At 41.9% G+C, this 27,894-nt stretch overlaps 1 protein-coding gene across 1 annotated transcript in view; it reads left to right on the forward strand.

The window, feature by feature from the left end:
• Positions 1-27,894, forward strand: part of LRRIQ1 (leucine rich repeats and IQ motif containing 1) — a 111,717-nt gene that overhangs the window by 50,049 nt on the left and 33,774 nt on the right. The window contains exons 20-22 of the mRNA XM_078596747.1: positions 653-735; positions 2,085-2,180; positions 4,034-4,122. Of these exons, the coding sequence (XP_078452873.1) occupies positions 653-735; positions 2,085-2,180; positions 4,034-4,122 (268 nt within the window). The remainder of the gene's footprint in view (positions 1-652; positions 736-2,084; positions 2,181-4,033; positions 4,123-27,894) is intronic.

The raw sequence follows: 27,894 nt of genomic DNA on the forward strand, positions 1-27,894 counted from the left end.
GAACGTATCCCTCACGAATAATGAGGGAATACTGTACAGCATATTGGTCCATGAACCCATTTGTATGAACCTCTGGCTGTTATCCCTGCAAACACATGGGTTTTCTCCAGGTACTCTGAGTTTTGTCATACATGCAAATGAGTTGCTAAACATCTCAATGCAGAACCCTCTAACTCAAGATTCTCCAACTGCCAACCCACGGGCAACGTCTGGCCCACAAACACTCTTGGAATACTCGCCAAGTTATGGCCTTCGCGAGATATCGCTTTGCCCAGACTTTTATTTCTAAAGTTTAGTGAGATAATTAAGAAGGAGAGAAGAAGAGAGAGCTGCCGATAACAAGTACACAGTAGACGTCACAAATGCACATTTCATCATGTCCAAGCGTGGTCTTCCAGGTTAGGCCGCGTTTTGGGCATATCTTCTCTTAAAGCTCTCACCACACACGACTGTGGGCATCTTCAAAAGTTTAAAGATTTGAAATATTGACAAGTGGTACGTTCAAGTATGAGTTGAAAATGGCAGCAGTAGTGCGTGACGACAGCTTAAGAGAAGACATGCTCAACACGTGGTTAAATATATGGAAGACTGCACTTGAATTGTGAATCCACTGTGTTTTGTTTGAGTTTCTTCACGATTCCTTTGACCCCAGCCTCCAGTCAGTGCTGCAGCCAGGGAGGACAGCAGTGGCGTTGCTGTAGCCCGGCAGCCCAGACAAGCATGGAGGGCTGACAGGTCAGTACACACAAGCATCCACCTACTTTGTTTCAAAAACGTGCACCTGGATAGCTTTTATGTGGAGGCCGGTGGTTTTTTTTTGGCTGCTAAGTAGATTCATTAGATTACTTGGCTACTATACATTTCCACCTGATAAGTCACTTTGTTCAGCTATCATTTGTGGCCAGGTCGCTTCTGAAAAATAAGCTAATAGCTCAGTGGGCTTTACCTGGTTAAAACAAAACAAAAAAATATTTTTTTGTGATTTGCTTACCTTCCTATACTTTTCACTCCGATCGTGTTTTTATATTGTTTGTTGTTGTAACTTTCTGACCTGCCCCGACTGGACATCTGTGGAAAAAGAGCTTTGCGGCTCATCAGATTCCCCCATTCTAAATACAGATTCTGATTCTAAGTCGGTGTGTATGTGTTCAGTTATTAATATTTGCAATAGGTCCTCGTAATTGTGCAAGTCAGCAGCGGTCAGCATATTGGTAGACCAGTGCTTGCAAAGGGAATATGAAATCTCTACCGCTGACTCAGGGTCACTAAAGGAAATGAGTGCCATATGATTTCCTGTTTGAGTAGGGAGACACTTTTATTTGACTTGATTAATAAAGTGCTATGTGTGGCCAATAATGGATATGATGTCGTATTATATGGAGAGACTCATGCCCAGTATAAGATGGGAATATTCACTTCTCTCTCAGAACTACAAATTGAGATTAGTACTACCGAATGTTGGAGTACAATTTTGGCAGTGACTATATTTCTGGCTTGACTGCCAATTCTAAGTAGAAATCCCAGTCCAGGAACAAGGCATGATATCATCCTCTTAGTTCTGTCGGTAAAGTCATGTAGGTAAAAAATGAAATTAAAATTAATAAACATAAAACAATAAAAATCACGACGTTTCGGAGGCAACACAAGTCTCCGGAGACTTGTGTTGCCTCCGAAACGTCGTGATTTTTATTCATACTCTTCGTTATTTCGGTAAAGTCACGTAGGTAAAAAATGAAATTAAAATTAATAAACATAAAACAATAAAAATCACGACGTTTCGGAGGCAACACAAGTCTCCGGAGACTTGTGTTGCCTCCGAAACGTCGTGATTTTTATTGTTTTATGTTTTATTATTTTTTATTTAATTTTTTACCTACGTGACTTTACCGAAATAACGAAGAGTATGAATCCTTGCAGTCACGAAAGCTTCAAATCTAGAAATGATATCATCCCTCCGGGATTAAATAGATAATTACTATGTGTTTGCATATACTTGCCTCTGTCATAGAAATGTGTAATTTCCTACGAGCAACACAACAAAAAATAAAACATTATTCATAATGATTGTACTTTTCCATTCCCAGGGGGAATGATTCGCATCCCTCTGGAATAACAGAGGCTTCTTCAAACAACAGTCAGCACCTGAGAGAAGAGAAACAAGAAAAGATTAGAGAAGAATGGTACGAGGATTTGTTTTGTTATTCCTATACATCACTTTCCCTTTCTAAGATATGAATGCCAAAGGAACATTGTTAATGAAAATGGAACGTTCACATCCCAATGTAAATTAACATTTTGTTATCTAAAACCTTGCACTGGCTCCACCATCAAATCATGGACACGCTGCAACATCACTATCCTGTGCTAGCTCTCTCTCTCACGGTCTCCTGCCATTACCTCTCCACCCTTCTCTCGTTCCACTCGCCACGGCAAACCGCCACGTTCTATGGAGCACGTCAAGCAACTCACTCATCGTAACCAGAACCACGACTGTCTTGGCTGAGCGGTGTTCCTCCGCAGTTGTACCAGCAGCCATCTGGAAATCTCTCCCATTGCACATACGCAGCATGCAGGCACCATCATCCACCTTCAAGCAGCAGCTCAAGGCTCTCACCCATCCATGCTCTCAACTCTACAGGCTCTCATCCGTTGAGACTTTCAGCCTGTTCAGCCTTTCACCTGTTCAGACAGGCGTTCGAGAGACTTTGAGCTCTGGCTCCACGCCTCCGAGTTCTTGACCAAACATTGCATCCCATTTGCGAAATATGTCCCTTGTAATAAATTGTTTATTATCTATAATCAGTCATTTGTAATGCAACTGCTAACTCAATCAGCTCTTGTTATAATTCGAGCTGGTATTATCAGCTATATTATCAGATAGTTGTATCCCACCACAGCTTTGCCCATGCTCAAACCATTGATCATTTCACATGACACTTTAAAGCACAAACTTTCACTCGAAAGGAGGAAACCCATTTTATTCTGCAGAACCCAAAGCTGACACTGGAAAATACTTGCTTGGGTGCAAATGTGGCCAGGTGTCATCACGGTTAGACTGCTGGGCTCACAAGTGAACATTTTCCACGTTCAAATTCCGGTTGGGGTAGACCTTGTACAACAGCTACATACAATGCAGACCAGACACTAGTCCACACGTTCATCACCAGTCATGTGGACCACTGTGACAGCGTCTTCAGCTGCACCATCGCCATCCATGTTTATGTCCACTCCAGCCTGTCCTGAACTCAACTACACGTCTGACAGTGTAAAATGGGAAAATGCGACCACATCACTCCGACTATTCATGATGACCTGCATTGGCTACCAATTGGACAAATTATTGATTACGAGCTGTGCACATTCGTATACAAGTGTGTACACAAATATGCTCCGCGCTATCCGATGCATATGTGTGAGCCGGTTCACTCCAATATCAATCGTCGCCATCTTCGTTTGCCAACTCATGGTGACCGTGATCGTTCCGCGCACTCAGACAGCGAGATTTGGACCTCGCAGCTTTGCGGACAGCAGTCCATCGGCCTGCAACTCACTGCCGCTACGCAATGTTCAAGACATTTAACCAATTCAGTAGAAAATGCAAGACAGAAATGTTGGATAGAGCTTACATAGTATGACTATTGCGTACTCGTAATAAATAACGTTCGCTATTATACTAATCTCCATTCCATAAATTGCCTATCATATTGGACGATCTCAAAGTTCTGTACATGAAAATATAACTACACTCACAGTTGCGTGTTCATAAACGTACTCACTTACATTCATCCATCTGAGGTTCATTAAAACAAATAGCACTTTGTAGAAAAGTGGCAGTGGCTGCCCTATTTAGAAACTGCCCCTGCCACGTAATCGTGGAATTTTCACCAATGACTGATGGTAGCCACTCTAAGTTGGCCATGGAGACACTTCGAGCTATTGGCTTATTTATCAGCTGACTTGTTTACGAATGATACAGATGCTTTTTTGGTGCCCTGTTTAAAATGCTGCTCTGCATGGTGTGCTGATGATGAAGGGGCTTCCGAGATCCACAGACTGCCTTGCTGATGCTCAAGCGTGCTCAGAAAATGAAGTCTAAAAAGGCTGTCGCCCAGAAACGAATGGGTGAGTGCCTTGTGGCTATATCATGTGTACATAATGACTAGATGGTAATGTGGCAGAGACCTATGGTCATATCGCATTAACATTGGTAATGTTTTTGCTAATTCCAGCTAGCTGGCATTTTCTAAAAGATAAACGTTGTCTATGTCGATTCAGGTGCCTTAAAGGGCACCATTGTGGTTTGATTTCAATTAAGTTCAAGTTATATAACGTGAGAGCCCATATGTGAGATACAATATTTGTTTTGCAATTATTTTTCTCAATGGGAATTTTGGCTGTAACGTGCACACAAAATTCACTCAGTTATACTCTTTCCATCCATTTTAAATGTCCATGATTAAACCAAGTGAAGTACATTATATGCAAGTGGATTATATGAAATTCAGATTTGTATGAGTGAGCATTACATTAACAGTTATTCGTATATTTGTTTTATATACTTTGCAGGTAAGTAAAATAACATACATGACTAAATGCATGGCTGATACCATGACAATCATACGAAGGCATATTAATGTGAATGTTACCACGTTACCTTTAGAGTAATTTACAAACGAGATGAGCAGATAATGTCTCCTTCACATATGTAGCTCTCCACGTAAAATATTAAAAATATTCTGTATGCAACTCATTGACCCCATGGCCTTCTGGGAGTAAAACATTTCAGCTGCACTGATTCAATGAAGCAAACTCTGAATCGACGCTGATGAACTGCCAGATGTTAAAGTCAAGGACCCTCTCTCTTAAAATACAGCAATGAGTGCACTTTGCGCATCACCATAGAAATCGACTTGTGGTGATAGGAGGTTGAACTCGGACAGCATCCCTTACTTGGCGATGCACGTAAGGAGTAGGGGAAGACATCAACCCAGGTGGGCATTTGTGGCGGTGAAAGATCGAGAAGACAAAGGATTGAGACTGAGCGAAGCAGTGATACTGGCTAAAGAAAGAAAACCATGCTGGAAATTCATTCAACGTCAATGTTGAATGAATTTCCATGCGTGTTATCTTGGTGTGGTCTGGGACTTTTGCTTTAAAGCTTTCGTGATAGCAGGGATTCATAATTCTTGGTTCTTTCGGTAAAGTCGCGTAGAAGGGAAACAATAAAATAATAAAAATATAAAACAATAAAATTATCACGACGTTTCGACTGCAACACAATCAATTATCATCAGGTGTGGAAAAACACAGCAAGAACATTTGAAAAAAGTGGCTGTGTTTTTCACACCTGATGATGATTGCTTGTGTTGCAGTCGAAACGTCGTGAGAATTTTATTGTTTTAGATTTTTATTATTTTATTGTTTCCCTTCTACGTGACTTTACCGAAAGAACCAAGAATATGGTCTGGGACTGTTTAGTTGTTTTTGCTGCCTTGCCCAAGCTTGATAAATGGGACTTATATCATTAATGTATTTATCAATTATTCATATTTAGTGACTTGCTTATGTGTTGCCTCCGAAACGTCGTGATTTTTATTTTATTTTAATTTAATTTTACTTTTATTAATTTAAAATTTTTACCTACGTGACTTTACCGAAAAAACCTAAGAATATGAATCCTTGCAGTCACGAAAGCTTCAAATCTAGAATTAAGAGCTTCACAGCTCATCGGATTCCTCCTCCAGCATAAATAAAGATTGTGATTCTGTTTTAATTCAACCCCATGGTAGCTTAATGAGCTGAGGAAGGTTCAGATCACCTATGATTCGATATAAAGCGGCACAATAATAAACTTTCACCTATGGTGTTGTCCCTTAAATACATAAGTATCACTGGGTTTCAGTAAAATGCAGAGCACCATGCAGTGAGACTACACGATTGTAGTGGATGAACTGGCTCCCACCATAGGAATGTGGAACTTTAACCACTGGATCGAGACCACCAACAGAGCTTATTTGAGCAAAGTGGCGCTTGACATTCATGGTATAACGTGTACGTCAAGTCTAATGTTACTGTGAATTAGAGGTTTTAATTAAGTGAAAGTTTTACACTACACTTGGAGGACTATGTAGACATCAGCAATGTAAACACATACATTAAAATACTACACATATTTTTTTAAAAATCTTACAATGCTCATAATAATAACCCACAGGGAGCACTTCTTACGAGCAATGACAGTTTTATTGTATAGGTAAATTTTAAAAGAGTTCACCTTTTCCAACACGTGTGCTTAATATTGTGCGCAAAGCCTTCACTGATGTGTAGCGAAAATTGCTCTGCACCGATATACATTTCAGAGGGGTTATTGCTTTTGAACAAATGCTAAAGCAATTGTCATGCTTTTCACAGGTCTACAGCCTTGGTTCTATTAACCTAACACTGCTAAACTGCCTCCTGTAGCACCCTTTTTAACCTCCTTTATTGGCATATATGCAGTGTTTTCTTCAGAGCCCAGGTCTAGACACCAGTCAGGCTTCAGGAATTTCTCCCTTTTTTGCGTTGTTTTTAAAAGCTCTGACAAATCTAATCCATCGAAGAGTTCTTCTGCATCAACAGTAAGCCATTGTGTTTTCTGTGGATGTTCATATCGATGGGCCAGGGGGGGCTGTTCATTTACCAAAATAGGCACCAACAGTTTTCCATAATTTGATCCAGGAAAATAATACGTTAATATAACAATGTTGGCAGTATAAAAGCACTTGACATTACATACGTTTAAAAAAGCATACAAGCTAACATATACATCAAAGTGGAACTTTGGTTAGAGCGCTCACCTCACAATTAAAAGGCGATTAGTTAAAACCCGGTCATGGGTTTATTGACAAAACCACTCATCCTTCCGGGGTCAATAAAATTAGTTCCACTTTTGGGCAATTAATTGTACTAGCGTATAGACTAGCCCCTGCCACTCGCTCAAGGCCACCATTGAAGATGAACATTACTCAACACGAGTTTCGGCGCAGTGATACTGGGCCCGTTTAATGTAGCGTTTTCACGTCTTCATGAATTCATGCAGAGTTTTTAATGCATTTTTTTAGGAAGCCGTGAAGGTGATTCCAACTAATTCATGTATGTGTATGTATGTATGTTGAACTTATTTTGCACCGTACATTGCCAACCGTGATAATCGGAGGTGCGGGGGAAGAACAACAACATATAGCAGTATATGACTCCTTTTTTTGAAAATGAATTGGTGGAGATTAAGTCTGCAAAAAAATCCCGAGGTCAAATTAGTAGCTGGGGGGAGGGGTGGGGGGGTGCCCACAGGAATGGTTGCCGTGTGTGCTGATGTCAGTACGCTCACCCCGCCAACGCACAGAGCCGACCAATTACGCTCTGTCCGTCCCGCACACGAACACACCACGCGAATCTGCACGCGAGACTTTCTCCGCCCTCCACTGAGGCATGGAATTGTACCGCTAAGACAAATGCAGTGTGTGTTTATCCATGTGTGCATGGGAACCGGTAGCGTAAGCGGCTAGCACGCCGCGCTAAGCACCGAGTTCGATTCACGCTCACGGCCGAACACCAGTGACGATTATCTGAACCGGTCCTGGGCCTCCCCTAGGTCGACTCAGCCTCAAATGAGTACCAGGTGTGGTGTGTATACAAAGCCACTAGGGAGACAAAGACGCCTGGGCGTGGTGCTGGCCGGCCTTCATCTGTGCTTGCTAACGGCACTTGCTCCAAAAGTCTGTTCAGGCTATATGGGGGATCTTTGTCTTTTAATGTGTAAGTGTGCATGTGTGTGTATATACTGGCGAAAGGGTCCAATAGACATGTGTGCACGTGTATGTGTACATATGTGTGTATGTGTTGATGGGTGATTGTGTATGTAATTTGGGGAGCGAGCGCAGCGATACAAAGACGTGCAACTTAAGTTTAATTACCAGCCACGGCACCACACATCGGTAGCGAGTGTTCTCAGAACCTGTTCTGAGCCTGCTCCAGCTCCAAGGTCCACCGAGACTTAGATGTGCACCTGGTGTGGTGTACGCATGGTGCTTGCGATCCATCACTTTGGAGGCACGGGTTGGTGAATCACGTGGAGGTTTATGAAACTCCCACTGTCATCGTCACCCCATCACTGTCATCTTCATGTGCGTTTGCCTCCGTTCCACCGCTTACAACACAACAGTTTGGAGGAGCAAAACGTCGCTCTGAACTTTGCGTCAAAATGCGGAAACATGTTGCCCAATAGAGGTGGCAAACGTGGACGTGAATTTGTGCAGAATGGGGCTGTCACACCTTCTCATTGCTCCCTCCCAAACAAAGTAATGCCCCTAAATTAGAATAGTATGTTGAACTTATTTCGCACTGTACGTAGCCAACTGTGCCAATCGGAGGTGCGAGGGAAGGACAACAATCTAACCACAAAAAGCAGTTCTCAAGAAAGTAGTTTTCAGTCTAGATTTGCCTTCCTAATATTGAAAGTAAGAGCGTTCCAGATGGCCACAGAATTGCATCTGAGAGTGCGTGATGCAGTGACCTTCTTTGTTCGATGGCTAGCCAAAATAAATTGACGTAATTCCGCACAACGTCGAAAGTTTCTGAATATTTGCGGAAACTCTCTTCTTCGCCATCGTTGGCTCCACCCTAATCCCTGACCTAACCTCGCGCTAAATCTGCCCACTTAATTCCACAATTCAACGTGAGTGGTGGTAGCATGGGTGTGTTATTGTGCTGAATCGGCTGCACGTGAATGCAAAATCGGCTTTCTTTTCTTTTATGAATTTCTATGAAAAGTGCCATCCGGAGAGTGTGAGAGTTATAACCAAAACAGCTGCCATGAATTGTGCCCACTGAACTCTGCTGTATATTCAATGTTTGTGTGATTCAAATTATTAATCCATTCTTATGTCATCAATCAAGCAATCAATTGTAGCCTTCTTAACCTCCTGCTGGATGAAGGCCTTCCCGATTAATGTCGGTCACGTGGTTGTCCCATCACACCCCTAATAATCACGGTTGGCTACGTACGGTGCAAAAGAAGTTGAACATACATTCGTAAATCATACCACGCTGGCCAGTGCGGGTTGGCGATGTGTGAGAAATCCCGGACTTATTTAAACATCCCTTACCACTGATGTTAGCTGTGGACATTAATTGAACTCCAGAAGCCAGGTTCATAGTTCATTGCAATAACCACTGTGCCACTGCCCCCCTCCCTCCCCCCAGATTCGTATAGATTTCCCAATTTGCAAATGAGCATTAGTTTGGTGCTCATCTTCTAAGCAGTGGAAATGCCATGTTTCCAAAGCACCGAAAGGACGATCATTATCGGTTTCAAACCACGTGATTCTCGTTTTATTAACCCTGAAGGGACAATGGGCCTATTCAAGCCTAAGAGCGCTCTTATCCGCAGCAACACACGGATCCGGATGTGTACACAGCGCATACATATATACATACATGCATACACATGCATACTTGTAAACGAAACAAAGTGCACGCATTCGTTTTGAATATGTCTTGCGTAACATAGCAAAAACCGTTCAAGTACTTTGACCGTATCTGACGATGACGTTTAATTGAATACGTTGGGAATTTTGGAGGGGGGTGTCGTTTCTTGCCTGTGGGCGAGAAGTCCAATGCAAGTGTGTGGCACTCGGCTACGGTGACGGGAGGAAATGAAACGAGCCAGCCCGACCAAACAAGCGTGGGGTTTCGGGTCAGTGGCCAGGAGCTGTTTGCTGGCTGGAGAGATGGCTGTAATGACAGGAAGAGGGGTGGCCGAGGCACGGATACCCAGGCCGTGTCCCAGATTCTTCAGCTGTTGCCTCTCTGAGTGAAACCTCCCTCTCTCGGCGCTGTGTTTTTCATGCCTCGCCTCCAGGGCATGTCTTCGGAACGGCGTGCAACTCCACTGCAATGTTAGTCGATACGCATTAGAGTCTGTGGTATATGACATATTACATTTGAATTAATCCAGCCGGGTGGCGCTGTTGGCAGAATGCTCGGCGCACAAATGAGGGGGCTGGCTCCCACCATGGGAATGTGTAATTTCCACCACTGGCTGCCAACAGAACCACCCCATGGAAGCGTTTTGACTTTTGACTTGAGTTTTGAATAGGCTCTTTCATGAGAGATGTACGATATTATTTTTTAACTGTATAATACGAATAAAACACAAGTGTCTTCCTGCTCAAACGAGCACGGCGTAGCACTGATATGCGTTGCCAATTCATGAAGCTAAAACTCCCTAATTTAGACATTAAAACACATCAAATGCTGTTAGCAAAACACTTATTTGGGTCAGTACAACACAACTCTGTCTCCCCATCGCTAATATATATTCACCACCGATATTGGCCATAAGCGGGAACTGAATTTGTGTCAGTGGGTCCGTAGCGTGGAGAACGGTGCACGGCGAACCACTTGCGCACGCCGCTCCTGCTGCTGCGCCAGGCGCTGCGCACGGGGCCGCACGCACCGCGCTGTCACGCAGAGGGCACGCGGCAGCTCCCGTCCGCGCGCCGTCTCGGTTTCCAAATTGCGGCGGTGGCACCGCCCGCCTTCGCCACGCCGTCGCCGGCCGGGCTGGCCCTCGGCAGACTTCCCCCTCCACCTTCCTCCCCCCCCCCCCCGAGCTTTGGTTACCAGCCCCTTTGACCGTTCGGACTTCTAATCGATTTACACGGCCGCCAGTCCCCTCGTTGACCCCGTCCGAGCAGGCGGGATCGCTTTCGGGGAGCCAGATTAGGGCGGAGGTGACCCGCATCGGGGCCGGCACGGAGGAGACTCTGGGCCCGGGCCACGTAAACGAGACGCAGCCCCAAGCCAGGCGCCCACCGGCCCCCCAACCGCAACCTTGCACCCCTCTCCCCCCCCCACCGCCTTCCCCCAGGCTCCCCAAACAACCCCCACAGCACAAGTCAGGCGGTGGCCCTCCCAGGGTATTGCTTGGGGGGGGGAAAGCGTTGGCTGGACATGTTTGTGTTTACGAGAGCCTGCCACTTATATAAGGGGACCACACAGCAATGGCAGTAGGTTGATGGGTTTGACTTGTTAACTGTTTGCATAAAAAAAGAGAGTGCTATGCATTGGGGAATAGAAATGGTCAGAAAAAAGTGTGTGTAAGAAAGAGAATGATGTCATGCTATGGTTAAAATAACACCGAATGTATTTGACATATATTTTTTATTTAATTCAGCTATATATTTTTTCAAAATTAAAGTGTTTCATTCTTCAGGCGAGCATTGTGTTGTGCTCATCTCCGTTAACAGTCCTGAGCCAGAAGTTGAAATTCCTCATTCCTATGATGGGTTCAGTCACATAATAACTACTATTAACACTAAAGGATAATAACCTTGGTGGAAAAACACAAATTGTGGCTTATAATTTTATTTAATTTTATATACTTTTTAAACATTACTCCTGTAGAGGATTGTGAACTATTTTTCACCCAATATTGTTGCCTTATTAATATAATGAAGTGTACAGTATACGAAAATTATATTTAATATAAGGTATGTGTATAATTTATATGATTAGCAAACTATTAGTGGGATTTTCAAATGGTCATGCTCTTGTTATTAGTCTTGATCCATAGCGGCAGATGTGGCATTTATTTTTAAATCCTTTATATTAAGTTCGCTTGCTTGCTTAGGACCGTGCAAATCTTTAGGTCGTTTTTTAACCCACTTCCCGTGATCCAATCGAGCTGACATTTTGCACACAGACTCGTTGTGCGTGACAATGCATTTTCGTGAAAAAATGTTTCCAAAATTTTACACGGTTTAGGGAATTTTTTTAAAATATTTAATTACCAATTGTTTAATGCTGCCAGAGGACAAGAGGACTCTAGCCACCCCGATGCCACGCATATAAAGGATTTATAGTGAAAAACTTTGTTTTTACGGGTTTACTTGTACTTCATCACGTTTAAAGTACCATTTTATTTTTTGCACAAATATTAGTTTTATCATAACTAATGTTTACACTTTTTGGAAATGCATCAGTTATCATAGGGCCTCTAAGCAAAAGGGACAATCGTTCATTGGCTTATCGCATGGTTATGATAAAAGTAATTTTGTGAATGACCCTTATCTGTGTACCTAGCTAAGAAGTTAAAGTCAGTTTTCAGCTCTACAGGCAGCCCAAGCCATTGGTGGAAATTCCACATTCCCATGCTGGAGTACAGTGTGCCCATATGAGATCGGTACTTATACTGGTAGGAACGAAGTGGACCAGACCACCAATAGATTATATCGTCCGTCCGTCCGTCCGTCCGTCCGTCCGTGTATCAACATCGCCCCCTACTGCAAACACTTGGCAGGACCCTACAAAAACCTTTTGACTCAGTGGGGCTTTCCTGGCTTAACAAGTGTAATAATACATTATGTTTATATTCTTTGGTTATTCGTTCCTACCAGCCCACCCCGCAGGGTCCTGTTTTTGTATCGACCACGAAACTAAAACTAAGCTATTTTTATTTTACCAGATATGGCCCACTGGCCTGTATAGCTATTTTTCAGAAGCGACCTGGCCATAAATGATAGCTCAACGAAGTCGCTTATCATGTGGAAATGTATAGCAGCCAAATACGCTAAACGCATGTTTCTAAATGTGGAGGGAAAACCAAAGGACCCGGAGAAAAATCCACACAACCATGGGGAGACAGATGCAAACTCCAAATATACAGGCATCAGGGTTGGGATCAAACCCACGACCTCCTGCATACCGGGCGAGGGAGTTAACATCTCGCCACCGTGCCGTCCTACAGTAGCGACATGTTGTGGGTTGATGGGCGTAGTTGGTTCCCAACTGGGATTTGAACTCGCAACCTTCCAAATGTGTTTTGTCCTATGGACCATAAGAACTTGGAATGTTTCACCAATGGCTCATGGCCACCTACTTAGATGAATGCTGTCCAAAGCTCGCTTGGATCTAAATGCTGGTTCTTATTCGCTGTGCATACCTTTTGCTTTTGCAGCGATAATTGGAATGGACATGATTCATGATTGCATCTCAGGTGATGCATTCAAGCCTCACAGCTTGTACTTGAGCACTTATGCAACCTTTGACCTTTAGAGAAAACCACACTCCAAATTTTCAGAGCAGCCGATATTTTTACGTTAATTACACACGTCTAATCATCCAAATGTAAATCAGGTAGCAGATAATAAGACATGCTCGCATGGAAACTAGTGAGATGGACAGCTGCAACAATGGATACCGAGGATTCGGTGTTTCTATTTTACATCTACCCACTGAAAGCATATCAAGCAGTAGCCTTGAATGTCAATTTCAGTTTGTTCCACATGTTGTGTGGTTTTGGTCTTACAAGGAGTTATTAAGATGTAATTGTTCTATGCATATATACTACGTGAATGAATTTAAAATGTACTATAAAACCCTTTATCAAACCACGTATGGATGAAGACCTTCCCATTTTATGTCAGTCGTGGGGGCTATTTGACCATACTTCACCATGCTGGTCAGTGCAGGTGGGTAGAGGGGTGGCCCAGGACCAGTTCAGATATCACTGATGTTAGCCTTGGCTCAGAATTTAACATATGTATCTGGGTTGATAACACTCTGTGATAACCATTGTACCACCACTCCACCAACATACATATAATGGAAATATTTTAATGTTAAACAATGCACGAAAATTACACCGAAATGTAGGCAGGCAGGCAGGCTGGTAAGTATGTGGGTAAGTGGGTGGATAGGTTAAATTGTTGGTAATAGGCATGTAATAATGGATAAATGCATTTATTAAAATTAAATTTTTGTTACAACATCAAGACTCTGGCCTTCAAGTCAAGACATTTGTTTCCATGCGCATATAGCACATTTTTTTTCATACCTTATTCTTCCTGTGTTAGCATCTGGAGATGCAGTTGCATTTTAACTATATATGGTAATTGTATTATATATATAATTGTGCAGGCAAGAATCGATTGTTATGATTTATGCATTTTTATTGCATATAATATGCCAGTGTTGCGTTTAGGCTAATGGAACAAACAAACTAGACAGAAGCAAGTGAAACAATGCAGGATGGGAACACTAATGAAAAAAATTGGTTATTTGAATAAAATTATGAACCCAGAATTGTGACCATCAGATCACTGGCAGTGGGAGCTGAGTCGTTGCATGTCTAATTGTCAGGTAGGAACACAGGGTACAAATGTAGGTAACTCGGATAGAGGAGTGGCAAGGTTGGTAGGAATGCGAGTAAGTTGGTATATTTGTCAGCAGACAGGATGGCAGTCGTTTAAACCAGGTGATAGATTACTGAGATACTCATCGATTTAAAAATAAATCTGGGAATAAAAAAAAGTAAGTTAATCTGTAAAACAGTAACACCAAAAAAAAATCTAAAGATATAGCAGTAAATAAATATACATACATAAACACTGCACACGAATGCAATCAGACAATGAAATAGCAATTCATTTTTCGATGCATTAACACACTTTGTGGGAGATCAACAGTGGCTGTCCTCTGACAAAAATTGCTCACACGATGAGAATGTGGGATTTCCACCATTGATTTACATGGCAAACTAAGGGAAAATATCCCTTAAAATATTTTACGTAACTAAAATAAAACTAAAAATGTTCTCTTGCCAGGTAAGGCCCACTGAGCTATATAGCTATTTTCAGAAGCGACCTGTCCACAAATGATAGCTCAACGAAGTGACTTATCTCGTGGAAATTTCAAGCAGCCGTATACTCTGAACGCATGTTGATTCTAAATGTGGAGGGGAAAACGGAGGACCCGGAGAAAAATCCATGCGACCACGGCGAGAGATACATGCAAACTCCAAATATACAGCGGGCATCAGCGTCGAGATCAAACCCACGATTTCATATATATGACGAAGTGGCTTACGTGGAAATTTATCGCAACCAAATACTCTCAACGACCACAGATGCATATGTTAACAAATCATCAAAATCGTATTGTCTTGCCGATTTTGCCCATCGTAAACAATGTAAACAAGGACTTTTTTTTCTTCCACAAATAGGACGATTTTTTTAAAATTCAGCAACACATGAATCAGGCGCGAGGTTTGAAGGCTGCTCTTTGAGTCTCTGTGACCACGTCTGCACGTTTATGGCACCCGATGTGTTTTAAGCAACCTGCCCCCACCAAATGAGGCCTATGCAGGCCTGCATAGGCCTCATTTTTCATTTTCAATCACACTGACATGGAAAAGGTGAAAAGTGATATTCCCTGCCCACCCTGGTATTATGATGAATGTAGCAGTTAAGCCTTTGAAGAGGGCCTGGCTAGAAATATAATAATTGAATGATACATCAGGAAAGGGACATTTGTGTATTTTCTTGGAGTGAGGCCAGCTTCGCTGCTTGTCAACAAGTCCTGTTTATTGTGCGTGTGCTCTAAGCTGCATGCAGACTAAATGAACACCCGTGTGGAGAAAATGCAAACGTCTTTATTGACAGCGTGCAGTTGTTTGATTTCCGCTCCATGTAGATGTGTATTCTGCAAGGATTACATTATATTGTTAGCACGCTAGCAAATTAAATAATCTTACTTTTTGTTCTAACTTAATTATGGCGGATTTGTTAATTTATTTATGGACAAAAAATTACGTTGGAACAATTATATATAGAACCTCAAAGTACCTCCCCCACTCAATCCCATGAAGCAATGTTCATCTCAATTGGTGTCACTGAGCTCGTGAAGGAAATTGCACATTCCTGTTGTGGGGTTGGTCTCTATATATTGACCACTGCTGACATCCGATTAAGTTATGTTATGCTTATAAGACTTGACCTCCAATTGTGATTTGAATTCAGAACTTCAAATATGTTATCATTTATTTCACCAGTAAAGGCTCACCATGTCATGCATATATATGTACATGTATGGTGTTATTACATGGGATGAATATTAACCATTTGGATAACTGGGTGACTTCCTCTTATCCTCAGGACGGCTTTAATAACCGGGTGAATGTTAAAATAGAAAGGTAAAGGTGCAGCCTTGCAATCTCTTGCTCACGCCACTGCTTGTAGATGGGCCGCCACAAAAAGGGTTTCTATAGAATACCTCTAGGAGTTATCTTGGTGTGCTCGTCTCTGCTGGCCAGTCATCTTGAGAGAGGTGGGGGTACTCACACTTTACCCCACCACACGCGGCTAGCCGATAAATTATGGAGAATCCATTTATATGGCTGGGTGTACAGAGGCGGGGAGGGATTATAAGAAACTTGGCAATTGTCTTAACTTAAAATCTATAAATGCAATTAATATATCAAATTCAAGGCTTGCTTGTGCAAGAGAAATATGTCGAAAAATTACTTCAGCACATTAATGTACTATCTCATATGTTGACACTACTTAGTCAGACAAACCAATGGCTTTGTTAAGCCATTCTTTCAACAAACTGACGGCATGTCTTCCTGTGGTCAGAGGTGAGCTTAATTTTTCTGAAAGCTGATAGGACAGTGGCCGTGGCAGGCCAACGGCTGCATTCAGAAGGGCAATCGTAAACTGGGAAAATGTGAATGTGATGCTGCTGTGTAGATTTTCACGGTTGTGCGACATGGCTCTCCGATGCGTTTTCGGGTTGTACCGCGTGTTGTTCGTCATGCTGCCTAACTTTTCGCTTCCTGTCCCGAAGCTTCTTCACGAACTGTGCCTAAAGGTGAAGCGCTAAATATTAATGCGATTTCATATTTTGTAACCTATTGATATGATTTTACGAAATGCACAATTGCACGTGAATTCTCATTGCATCCGGTCCACTGGTGTTGTTGAAGAGAGCCCGAGTCACAGTTGGAAGGTTGCAAGTTAAAATCCTAGTCGGGGATTGACTCAGCCCATCATCCTTGACAGGTCAATACAATTAGTACCACTTTGCTGTAGAAAGACTTGTATGCCATACAAGTAGAATTTTTAACCACGAGAAAGGGGCATTCCATATAATATGAGTGCTGCCAAATGTTCATCTGAAAAACAAAAAACAACCATCATTCACCACAACTACTATGAACTCTTTCTATTTTACGAGGTGAGGCCCACTGAGCTGTATAGCTCTTTTTCAGAAGTGACCTGGCCACAAATGATCGCTCAACGAAATGGTTTATCACGTGGAAATTTATAGCAGTCAAATACTCTAAACACATGTTTCTAAATATGGAGGGAAACCCAGAGAACCCGTAGGGTCGGGATATAACCCACAGCCTCCTGTATAACAGGCGAGGTAGTTAACATCTCATGTTCGACCAAAACTACCCGTGGAAAGTCTAGGTCAGGATTAGACACCGATTTCTGCATGTGCTGTGGATGGCTTAGGATAGAAATCAGGTACTAAAATCTGAGCAGAGTAATGTACTAACCACTACGCCATGACTTTTCTCGATTGTACACACATGCACAGCACACATTAGGTCAGGTCAAAGGTCAAAGCATCTCCATGCTCAAACAAACAATGTGATGGTGCTTATCCCCATTGGTAGCCCTGAATCAGCAGTGGGAATTCCTCGTTTTCATGATGGGGGTCCAGTCTCCAAAGGATGACCAACGTGATTTCCCACAGTGTGGTTTTATTGGCCCTGGAGGGATGATAACCTTCGTCAACCTCTCACCAGAAATTTAACTCACGACCTTCAAATTGTGAGTTGAGTGCTCTAACCAGTGCGTCATCCAGCTAAATACTACACGGACACACACTCGCACACTCACGCAAACACTGTATATTTCCAGATGAGGCTGTAACCTAACAAGGTCACCCTGTTGTTAATAGAGTTTACATTGGCCAGAGCTGTAGGTGATGTCTTTAAAAGCCAAACAGGGGATCCCAAAAGCTTCAAGGTCCCCCATCACAAGGCAGTCATACCATTACCTTTGTGCCCAACCCAGCCCAGTGTCTGAACCATTAGGGGTCAGTTACACCTAACCTTTCAGCCAGTCTTAGGGTGAGTGAGTGACGTAAAGGGTGGAGGTTTTTTGTTCATTTCCCCGGGTGCGTTACAGTAATTTGTGGGGCCAGCAATGCAGCTTTTCCTGCATCGCAGCACCGTGAGCTTGTCGGTGGGAGGTTTTGCGTCAGTTGTGAGCGACTCGAGCCAAGGCTGGTTAGAGGAGTTGCACACATTTTCCCAATGACCTCACCTAAAACAATTCTTATTTTAAACCATTTTATATGCACGTCTAAATGAATGGCCTGTGGCGTGGCTGGCCCCTGCCATGGGACTGTGGAATTTCTACCACTGTCTGAGGGATGCTAACAGAGCTGTACACCAGTTACCACATTGTTTGAATGAGACATTTTTACTTGATCTGAATGAAAGATTGAACAAGCTGATGATACCATTGCCAGCATTAGTTTCTCTCCAACTGGGGTCCACAGACCTCAAGGGGGAATGCAACAATATTGTATGAAGCCATTATTGCATCTGTAGGTGATATGTGGAAAGAACTTTGAGTTATGGCACGAGACCATGAGAAGTGGAGGCATTGAGTTGTCCGTTTCAGTCACACGGAACAAAGTAATAAGCAAAGTGGGCCGTCTTGGTAAGAAGTGGATATAAATAATTAAGTACATGCATACACAGGTTAGACAATTTTTCATAGCTGTGCTAATGAGTCTCACAAAAGTCAAAATTGTCTGTTTAGAACGCTGCTGGGGGAAAAACGTATCCATAAGGCATTATGGTGATTGAAATTTTATTATTATTTTATTTTGGCAATTAAATATATCCCGTCCTATTTATTAGCTTATTTAAATTGTGATATCTTCACTGTGTTTATACTGGAAATAAGCCCTCAAAGGTGGGGTTTTCAAATAAGTGGCAACCCAAATGTATTCGCAGTGGATTTTATAGTGCAGCGATTAGTGACCGGATTGAGACCATCAAAATCCAAAAGATGCAAAGGCCACATTTTGCTTGTGTGGGAGCCTGGGATTTGAACCAAGGATCTCAGCAATTCTGGCTCTGTACTCTCATACGGGGATAGTATTTGGCCACTGAACAATCATACTTTCTTAGGGAATGGGAAATAACACTTAAGAAGTGAATGTTCTGTACTCTAGCTAATTTACAATATGCCTGCTTGCCCCACTATACTCTGTATTAGAAAATAAACATGAGAGCTGCACAGGCCTTCTTGGCTATGTACTTTCACTACCCTGAAATATACATGATAAGTTATTATATATATTCTTGGTTCTTTCGGTAAAGTCACGTAGAAGGGAAATAATAAAATAATAAAAATAAACAATTAAATTCTCACGACGTTGCGATTGCAACACAAGCAATCATCACCAGGTGTAAAAACCACACTTTTTTAAAAAAAAATGTCTTGCTGTGGTTTTCACACCTGATGATGATTGCTTGTGTTGCAATCGAAATGTTGTGAGAATTTTATTGTTTTATTTTTATTATTTTATTATTTCCCTTCTACGTGACTTTACCGAAAGAACCAAGAATATGAATCCCTGCAGTCACGAAAGCTATAAATCGAAATTTATTATATATACTTTGGCTTTTGGGTCTTGGGCATTTCTTTTCAATACTAAAATTATAGTTAAAACATGATTGTGGAACTCACCAATATAAAATATTGAACACTTGTCATTAAGGTATTTATTTCTTATGGCTTCTAGAGAAAGCACACATGTTACAACTTCAAAGCAGTGTTTAACACAGTGAAGGATATTCATTCAGGATGGATTAGCTTCAAAATTATGAAACAAATAGGTGTACAAGATCAGGACGGAGTACTTTCACAAAGCTAAACTTGATCATAAAAAGGATGAAAGAGGGCAGAATACCGTTACAGGCATTGGACTGGCACCCAGAGGTCGTCAACCAGGGGATGTCCCTAAACCAGATCGTGGGACACTCTAAGGCAGGGCTGGGGAACGTCCGGCCCACGGGCCGTATGAGGCCGACGAAATCATTTGGTGTGGCCCTGCCAAGGCAACCGCAGGCGGGACTCGAAATTCAATAAATCTAGGAGCAAACCTGGAAAAGCAGTTGCGAGTAGCAACATCATCAATACCAGCTACACGCCTCACCAAAGAGAAGCAGTTCCAGCCATCACATTAAGGGTGAGTCATCGTCTTGGTTCTTTCGGTAAATTCACGTAGAAGGAGAATAATAAAATAATAAAAATAAAACATAATAAAATAAAAACTCTGATTCAGACTGTCTACTTGACAGACCTGTTCTCCACCTGAAGACGGCTGCTTGCGTTGTGGCCGAAACGTCGTGAGAATTATTTTATTATGTTTTATTTTTATTATTTTATTATTCTCCTTCTACGTGACTTTACCGAAAGAACCAAGACGATGAATCCCTGCAGTCACGAAAGCTTTAAATCGAAATTTAAGGGTGAGTCAATTCAATGTTTGACCAAATATAACAGGCAAATTTTGAAGTTGATAATTTTGCATGGCCCGCGAATGATGTTATAAATATCCAAATGGCCCTTGGCAGAAAAAGGTTCCCTGATCCTGCTCGAAGAGCAGAGCTAGGAGCCAGGGCGTTGTCTTTGTACCAGTGATTCTAGATTTGAAGCTTTCGTGACTGCAAGGATTCATACTCTTAGGTTTCTTCGGTAAAGTCACGTAGGTAAAAAATAAGATTAAAATTAATAAAAGTAATAATAGAAGTAAAATAATAAAATAAAAATCACGACGTTTCGGAGGCAACACAAGTGATACAGCAAACCTAGCTGACGGTCCCACCTGATGACGGAGACTTGTGTTGCCCTCCGAAACGTCGTGATTTTTTATTATTTTATTTCTATTATTACTTTTATTAATTTTAATTTTATTTTTTACCTACGTGACTTTACCGAAAAAACCTAAGAGTTTGTACCAGTGGCAATATTTTAGTGAAGTAAGAGATGGGGAGGTCTAATGGCAATAACAGCATAGGTTGTTATGGTCTATTTCATCGTGACCGTGATCTTGCTTCACAGTCACTTCTTAGAAAGCTATTACTCATAATAAAGGCTTTTGGGTTAGATCGCGTAAGTATAAATGTGTAGCAACCCTCCACCACCCGACACGGCCAATCAGTAAGAAATGTGTCACGTTAACAAAACGCCAGTTAGTAACTTCTTCAGCCCACCGGTGTGTTTGAAGAGTGAATCCACAACATTTAGAGTTTGAGTACTGTGACGTTTTGCTGGTAATTAATCCAGCATCTTCGGGCGATTTGACAGAATAGTGAAGCCATCCACCTGCTTCCGGTCTTAAATAGTGCAGGACGATGTCATCATTGAACCCCATAAGGTTTCGAGATCAGAGGCGGAGGGGGGGTATTGTAGTTATATAATAGACTAGCTTTACTACCCGGCGATGTTCACACACCACACCAGTTACTCGTTTGGGGCTGAGTCGACCTAGGGGAGGCCCAGGAGCGGTTAAAATAATCGTCACCGGTGGTGGCCGTGAGCGGGAATCGAACTCGGGTCGCCGGGTTCGTAGCGCAACGTGCCAAGCACTGAGCATGCGCGGGTGACATGACAGATGTGACGTCACAGCTCACTTGCCGTGCAAAAAATATGCATTATTGCGCCCCCCCCCCCCCCCAAAAAAAAACACAAAAGTCTATTTTTTTTTATTTTTGCATGGTATACAGTCTGGAAAGTACCCACATGGAAATTTTCAAGTTTATTGCATGCCGGGAAGTACGCTAAACATTTTGAACGAACACACAATCACAAATTTCCCTTTTTATATATAGATTAGTAATCAGTTAATTAGTATGTTATTCCTCTATAAGGACATTTTAAATGTATTGTGTATTACTTAATAATACGCTTCCAGGCTGCGCTAAGTCTGTAGCTATCAGAGCAGTTAAAATTATTGGTATTTCTCTCAATTTCGATGGATTCTCTAATTAGTCTTGGCCAGTAATAAATAGTTTTGCATAACACTTCAACGTTATCAAAATCAATTGAGTGCCCTTGTTGGCAAGCATGTTCTGCCACTGCCGACAGTTGTGTTTGAGATAACTTAATGTTCCTTTGGTGTTCTTTTAGTCTTGCGCTAATGTTTCGTCCCGTCTGTCCGATATAGCATTTACCGCATAAGCAATTGATCCGATTTACACCTTCTGTCGATAACTTAGGTAATTCATCTTTAGTATAAGACACTAGTTCTAGAATTTTGTCTACCGTACCAAATCTTATTTTATTGTTTTACTTTTGCAAAACACGGGCTAATTTGTCAGTTACTCCTGAGATATATGGTATTTTAATTGTTTTGATAATCTGATCACTTTCAGCAGTTGTGTTGTTCGGTCTTGGTTTGGCATTCAATGCTCTGTTAATTTGAGCATGGTTGTAGCCATTCAGTCGTAGTGCTTCTTTAACATGTTCATCTCTCTCCTTCGACTTTCACCATCTGACACTGTATTTGCCCGATGTATGAGCGTCTTGATAAGAGAGTATATCTGTGCTGGGTGATGATACGAATCTGCATTCAGATAGGCATCAGTGTGTGTTCCCTTTCGGTAAAGACTGTGTGTTATTTTACCATTTATGCCACGTCCAAGCAAAAATTGTCGAGGAAAGGGAGTGTGTTGTTCACCTCCATTTCCATGGTGAACTGGATGGCCGGGTTTTGTTCATTGAGATGATTTCAAAATTAATTAAGTGTGTCTTTACGATGTGACCAGACAATCAAAGTGTCATCGACATATCTAAGCCAAAAAGATGGTTTTAATGTACTTGAAGCAAGTGCTCTTGTTTCAAAGTTTTCCATGTACAGATTTGCTATAGCAGGAGTTAAAGGAGAGCCCATTGCTGCTCGTTCCTTTTGTTTAAATAAATCACCTCTCCATATGACAATGGTCAGCTAGTTTGGAAATATCTTCTGGTAACTAATTGACGTTTTGTTAACGTGACACATTTTTTACTGATTGGCATGGTGGAGTGTTGCGACACATTTATACTTAGGCGATCTAACCCAAACGCCTTTATTATGAATAAAACTGGTCGCGAAAGCCTACGTGTTAAACAAAGCTATTACTGCCCACACATTTGTTTTGAGAGGCACCGTTAGACATTATTGACTGATATATGGGGCCATATGGTGTAGGAGGATGCCTTGTAGTTAGGGCACCTATCGAGAGATATAAATACGTGTGAATGTAACTGATGATAGTACCATCTCTTTCTGCACGACACAGGCTCTCTTTAGTTGTAACAATACATTGTATTGGTCATTTTCTTTAGCACGAATTAGTCTTAAATATTTGGCAGAGTGCAGGTTTCCTCGACATGTCAGCCCATAAGTTTGCTTGTGTGGTTCATTGGCTTTTTCCTTTGTGTAAACGCCTGTGTTTATTTACTTACACACTGAAAAGTTAGCTCAGCTGTTGGGCAGTTGAGCAACAGTGATGAGCCGCTTGTCTTAGTTTCTTTCAGGAAGGGAGCAGTGTCTCCTGCCTGTTAAACATTCGTACACATTTTACTTCTCAGAAGAGATTCACATCACATCAGAGAATAGCCCAAGAAGATGATAATGTATAAGTATTAACCCTCATTCCTGGTGTTTGGCAAAATAAGTGAAAACGTGTACATTGTGCAGGGGGTTGTTTGGACAATAATTGGTGACTAGGCTAAGAACATTAACTCACTGTACTTGAGAATATGGTGCTTCCGTGGAGGTAAACCCATGTTCAGACTTTGGCATAGGTCTTTTGAAGTGAACTTAAGTATAACATCAATAATTCCAGATTTATAGATTTGAAGCTTTCGTGACTGCAAGGATTCATACTCTGTTTTTTTCGGTAAAGTCACGTAGGTAAAAATTTTAATTAAATAAATGGAAACAACTAAATTAAATCACGACGTTTCGGAGGCAACACAAGCTTCCGTCTTCAGGTGGAACCGTCACAGCCAAAGTCGCTGTAGTAACGGTGCCATCTGTAGACGGAAGCTTGTGTTGCCTCCGAAACGTCGTGATTTAATTTAGTTGTTTACATTTATTTTATTTTATTTTTTACCTACGTGACTCTACCGAAAAAACCAAAGAGTATAATTCCAGATTTGATGGAATAATTCTAGATCAATTGTGAAATCACTTGTTACGTTCGATTTAGTCAGTATCGTCAATGGCGTGCCTATATAAGCAATACGTTGTGCAATAAGCCATTGAAAGCCATTGTGAATTTGAAATAACTGTAAAATACCAAAGTAGTGCAGTTTTATGAGCAATTTATCTTGGTCGCACTTTGCTCACAGTACTCAACTCGCTGTCAGAAGGTTATGAGTTAAAATCCCGGTTAGTGGTGGACTTTAAAAACCTGACCCCTCTGGAGATAAATAGAATGCATATCAATTTGTGGGTAGTCAATAGTGGCCATCTTATGTTTAGACTGGCCCTACCCATCGAAATAAAATGTCTACTGCTGACTCAGGGCCTCCCAACAGAGTTGAACACTGCCCCCATGATCGTTTGAGCAGAGAAACGCTTCAACTTTTGACATTGACGCTGTAGTGATACGCTCATTGTCCATTAGACCCACTGTAACCACTCATCCCATCACCACCACCACCAGCGTTGCCTGTGGTATTTATGTCATGCAGCTGGTATTGGTTGAGCAGCAGCGTGGAAAACAATCTCAACCCGGCCCAAGAGTGGGTTCTCACATTCCTCAGCATCCAGACGTCTTCTCGGAGGACACTGGGACGGACTGAGAGACTGGGTTTTGAAATCGGTGACTTAAGGTGACTGGATGATAGCCCCGAGTCGGCGTTTCGAGTCAGTAATTTGTTACTGGGAATTGGCAATTACTTGAGAGGCTGTGGAATTAAATCATCGAGGCCCTGGGCATACTGTCGCAACGGCGAGCATGCTCGGCACTATGCAGTAAGTTCCGTAGCACTGGGCCAAGGGTTTTGTCGTTTTCATGAAAACATGTTGAGTGTCCTTGGACAGATATATTTGCCTGGCGTAGCAATATGTAGTGCATTGTCCCCCACATAAAACGTCTGTCACCCTTCCAAAACAAGCCATGGGCGGTCATAAATTACATATTTAAAATTTTGGAGCCATCCACTGCATTGGACTGTTGACTTCCTACAAAACGGTACACAACTTATCCTCCATGGAGAGACGAGAGCCCGAATGGTTGGTTGCTCGACCAGGATTTGAACTCAACAACCTTCTGATTGTGAGTTGGACGAGCTAACATAGCAAGCAGGAAACGCCACGCCTGAGTCGCACAACGTTTTCAGGTGGGTACTGTTGGTGGTCCTTTTTTATCTGCAATTCTTTGCTGAGTACCTTCGGCATTGTGCCATGTAGCCATGTAACGATTTTCAGAACTCAATGTGCCCGATTCACATTTTATTTTCAAAACAAGCCGTTTGTTTCATTATTGGCAATGAAGACATTGGTACATTTTGTCATAAAAAAGGAACATTCACCAGCGCATGAAAATGTCCCTTCCAATACCAATTACATTGATAAGTTACATACTCATACTCTTTGGTTCTTTCGGTCGTATGAATTCCTGCAGTCACGGAAGCTTCCAATCAAGAAAATTACATACTTATCTCTCAATCACACTGATCTCTCAATCACAAAATAGAGTTGGCTTAGCCTTGTCCAAGTCAACAATTCAAAACGCCTTCATAGGCACACAAGCACTAGACATTGATGTGCTCCTTCTTCGTTCAAAATACACACTCCTGTTGCCATATTAGTGGTGGAAATTCCATATTTCTGTGGTTGATGGTCAGCCTCTACAGAGGGCATCCTAAATTGGCTTTCCACAAACATGTCGTCATTCTATTGACCACAGCGGTGTGATCATTTTAACCCGCGGTCTTACAATTGTGAGTTAGACAGCCTAACCGCAGCACCACCTGTATTCCTCTACGCGAGCATAGATGTGCGTTGTGATTATGGTTGCTGCGATATCATACGGTGCACTATGCCTTTCACAGTACGGTAATGATTGCGATATTGGTTTGTATCTGTAATGTGTGTTGCGTGGTTACTGTGCTTTGCTGCGCTTCATGTACAAATAGAGATTTCAATTTCAGTTCACAAAACACAAGCCTTTGACAAGTCTGATGATCATTGCAACTTTACAAACTATGACGCTAATAACACACATTCTGTCATTTACACAGATGATTAAATATCGACATTAACTGCACAAATTATGTCATGAAAACATGGTGCTGTCAGTTACTTTAAAATATGTTTTTAAAGCACTAATTTAATGAGTAAGATGTACTTTTATTTTTGTTTTGGCTATGTCATTTTCAAGAAACAAACATGAAAGATTTGGAATCGAGTGAGCAACAATTATCACGTCTCAAACATAGTTTGTAAAGACGGATTATACAAATATTGTGGTCTTTTTATCGTACAACATATCGTAATATCGCCATATCAGAACACACCACTGGTGTGACGATATTTAAACAACATATTGTTCACCGGTGTCTTGGACTGTCCTTTCCATGAAATCATCGCCACATGTCAACTTCTCGGGCTTGTCGAATACCACGGGCATGACGATGTGTGTCTACGGACAAATGCTGGTCGATGGATGCGTGCAATTGAAAACACAACACGGGACGCCGGGTGCCCAGAACACATCTCAAATACCACTGACAAGAAGCCCCCTGGCCCCCCGCTTCCGCCCCCCCCCCCACACTGCAGCATTTAACGTTGATTTTGTATGTCTTGTGGCCTATGCATGCAGGCCAACGTTGTTATTTTCACTTTGGCAGGGAGTGATTGTAGCAGAGGTTCTGTTGTGTTAACCCTTTTATACCTCAAACTCCCCGTACTCGAGACTCTGCTTATTCCCTGGGACCAATTTCATCGTTCCCATGCCACCGCCGCCCCCAAGGAATATACTGACCAATCACACGGTCCCACACCGTGCGCTGTCTATCCCATGAATGGTTTCTGATTGGGTAGTGAGATGAGATTGATGGTTAACCAACTAGTTTTTTTCGTGTATTTTAAAGTTATTTGCATTTTATGACCGCAAGTGCTGTGACACACAACTGGACTCACAATTTTAATGTTTTCAATTAGAATCTTGAGTCGGGGGTCGACCCAGCCCATCATCCTTTCGGGTAAATAAAATGAGGATTTATCTTCTCAAACAAGCATGGGACAGTGCTCATCTCTATGATGGTAATGCCACATGCTATGGTTAGAGAACATTCATCTAAAATGATGACTTTTTAATCTCCACAAAGTATCAATAATAGAGGTTTTTGGTAATACTCATTGTATTGGCCCGAGAGTAATGTAGGGCTGGTTTGACCCCCAACCGAGATTTTAATTCCCTCGCCCTCTGATATGACAACAGCACCACCAGTGTGGGTATTATTAATAATTTCAAAATAACTTTCTCACACTGGATGTTATTTCATGCAGTAATCGTTGGTGACTGAGTTGACAGGAGCAAACATATTGCATATGAGTGCTTCGTTTCATATCACCAAGTCCACGTTCTGAGCGTTGCTGGCTCGCCTAGTGCTCTGACTGGCTTATTTGTTTTGGAGATCTGAATGAATCATCGATTAATGTTACCTCTCACGTTGCGGACATCGAACCATGTGTGTTAGCATGGATCGTTTCCAATGTACGTGTGTATGTTTAAAGATGACTGTACCTCTATAGATGCCATACATTCACACCACTGTTATATTCTGTAACTTTATAGCATTGTAATGCGATATGCATCAGTGATAAATTAAAAAAAGAACTGCCATCATCTCTGGATTACGATGCACCTTTTTCCCAGTATTATAAAATAAAAGTTTGGAGTGTGTCTTACAATCCGATGTGTGTATGTGTGATAAAGTCGATTGACACCGTATAAGTTTGGGATGAATCTTACTTTCCAGA

Source organism: Lampetra planeri, chromosome 8, assembly GCF_965212315.1.
Source record: "Lampetra planeri chromosome 8, kcLamPlan1.2.h2, whole genome shotgun sequence".
Lineage (NCBI taxonomy): Eukaryota > Metazoa > Chordata > Hyperoartia > Petromyzontiformes > Petromyzontidae > Lampetra > Lampetra planeri.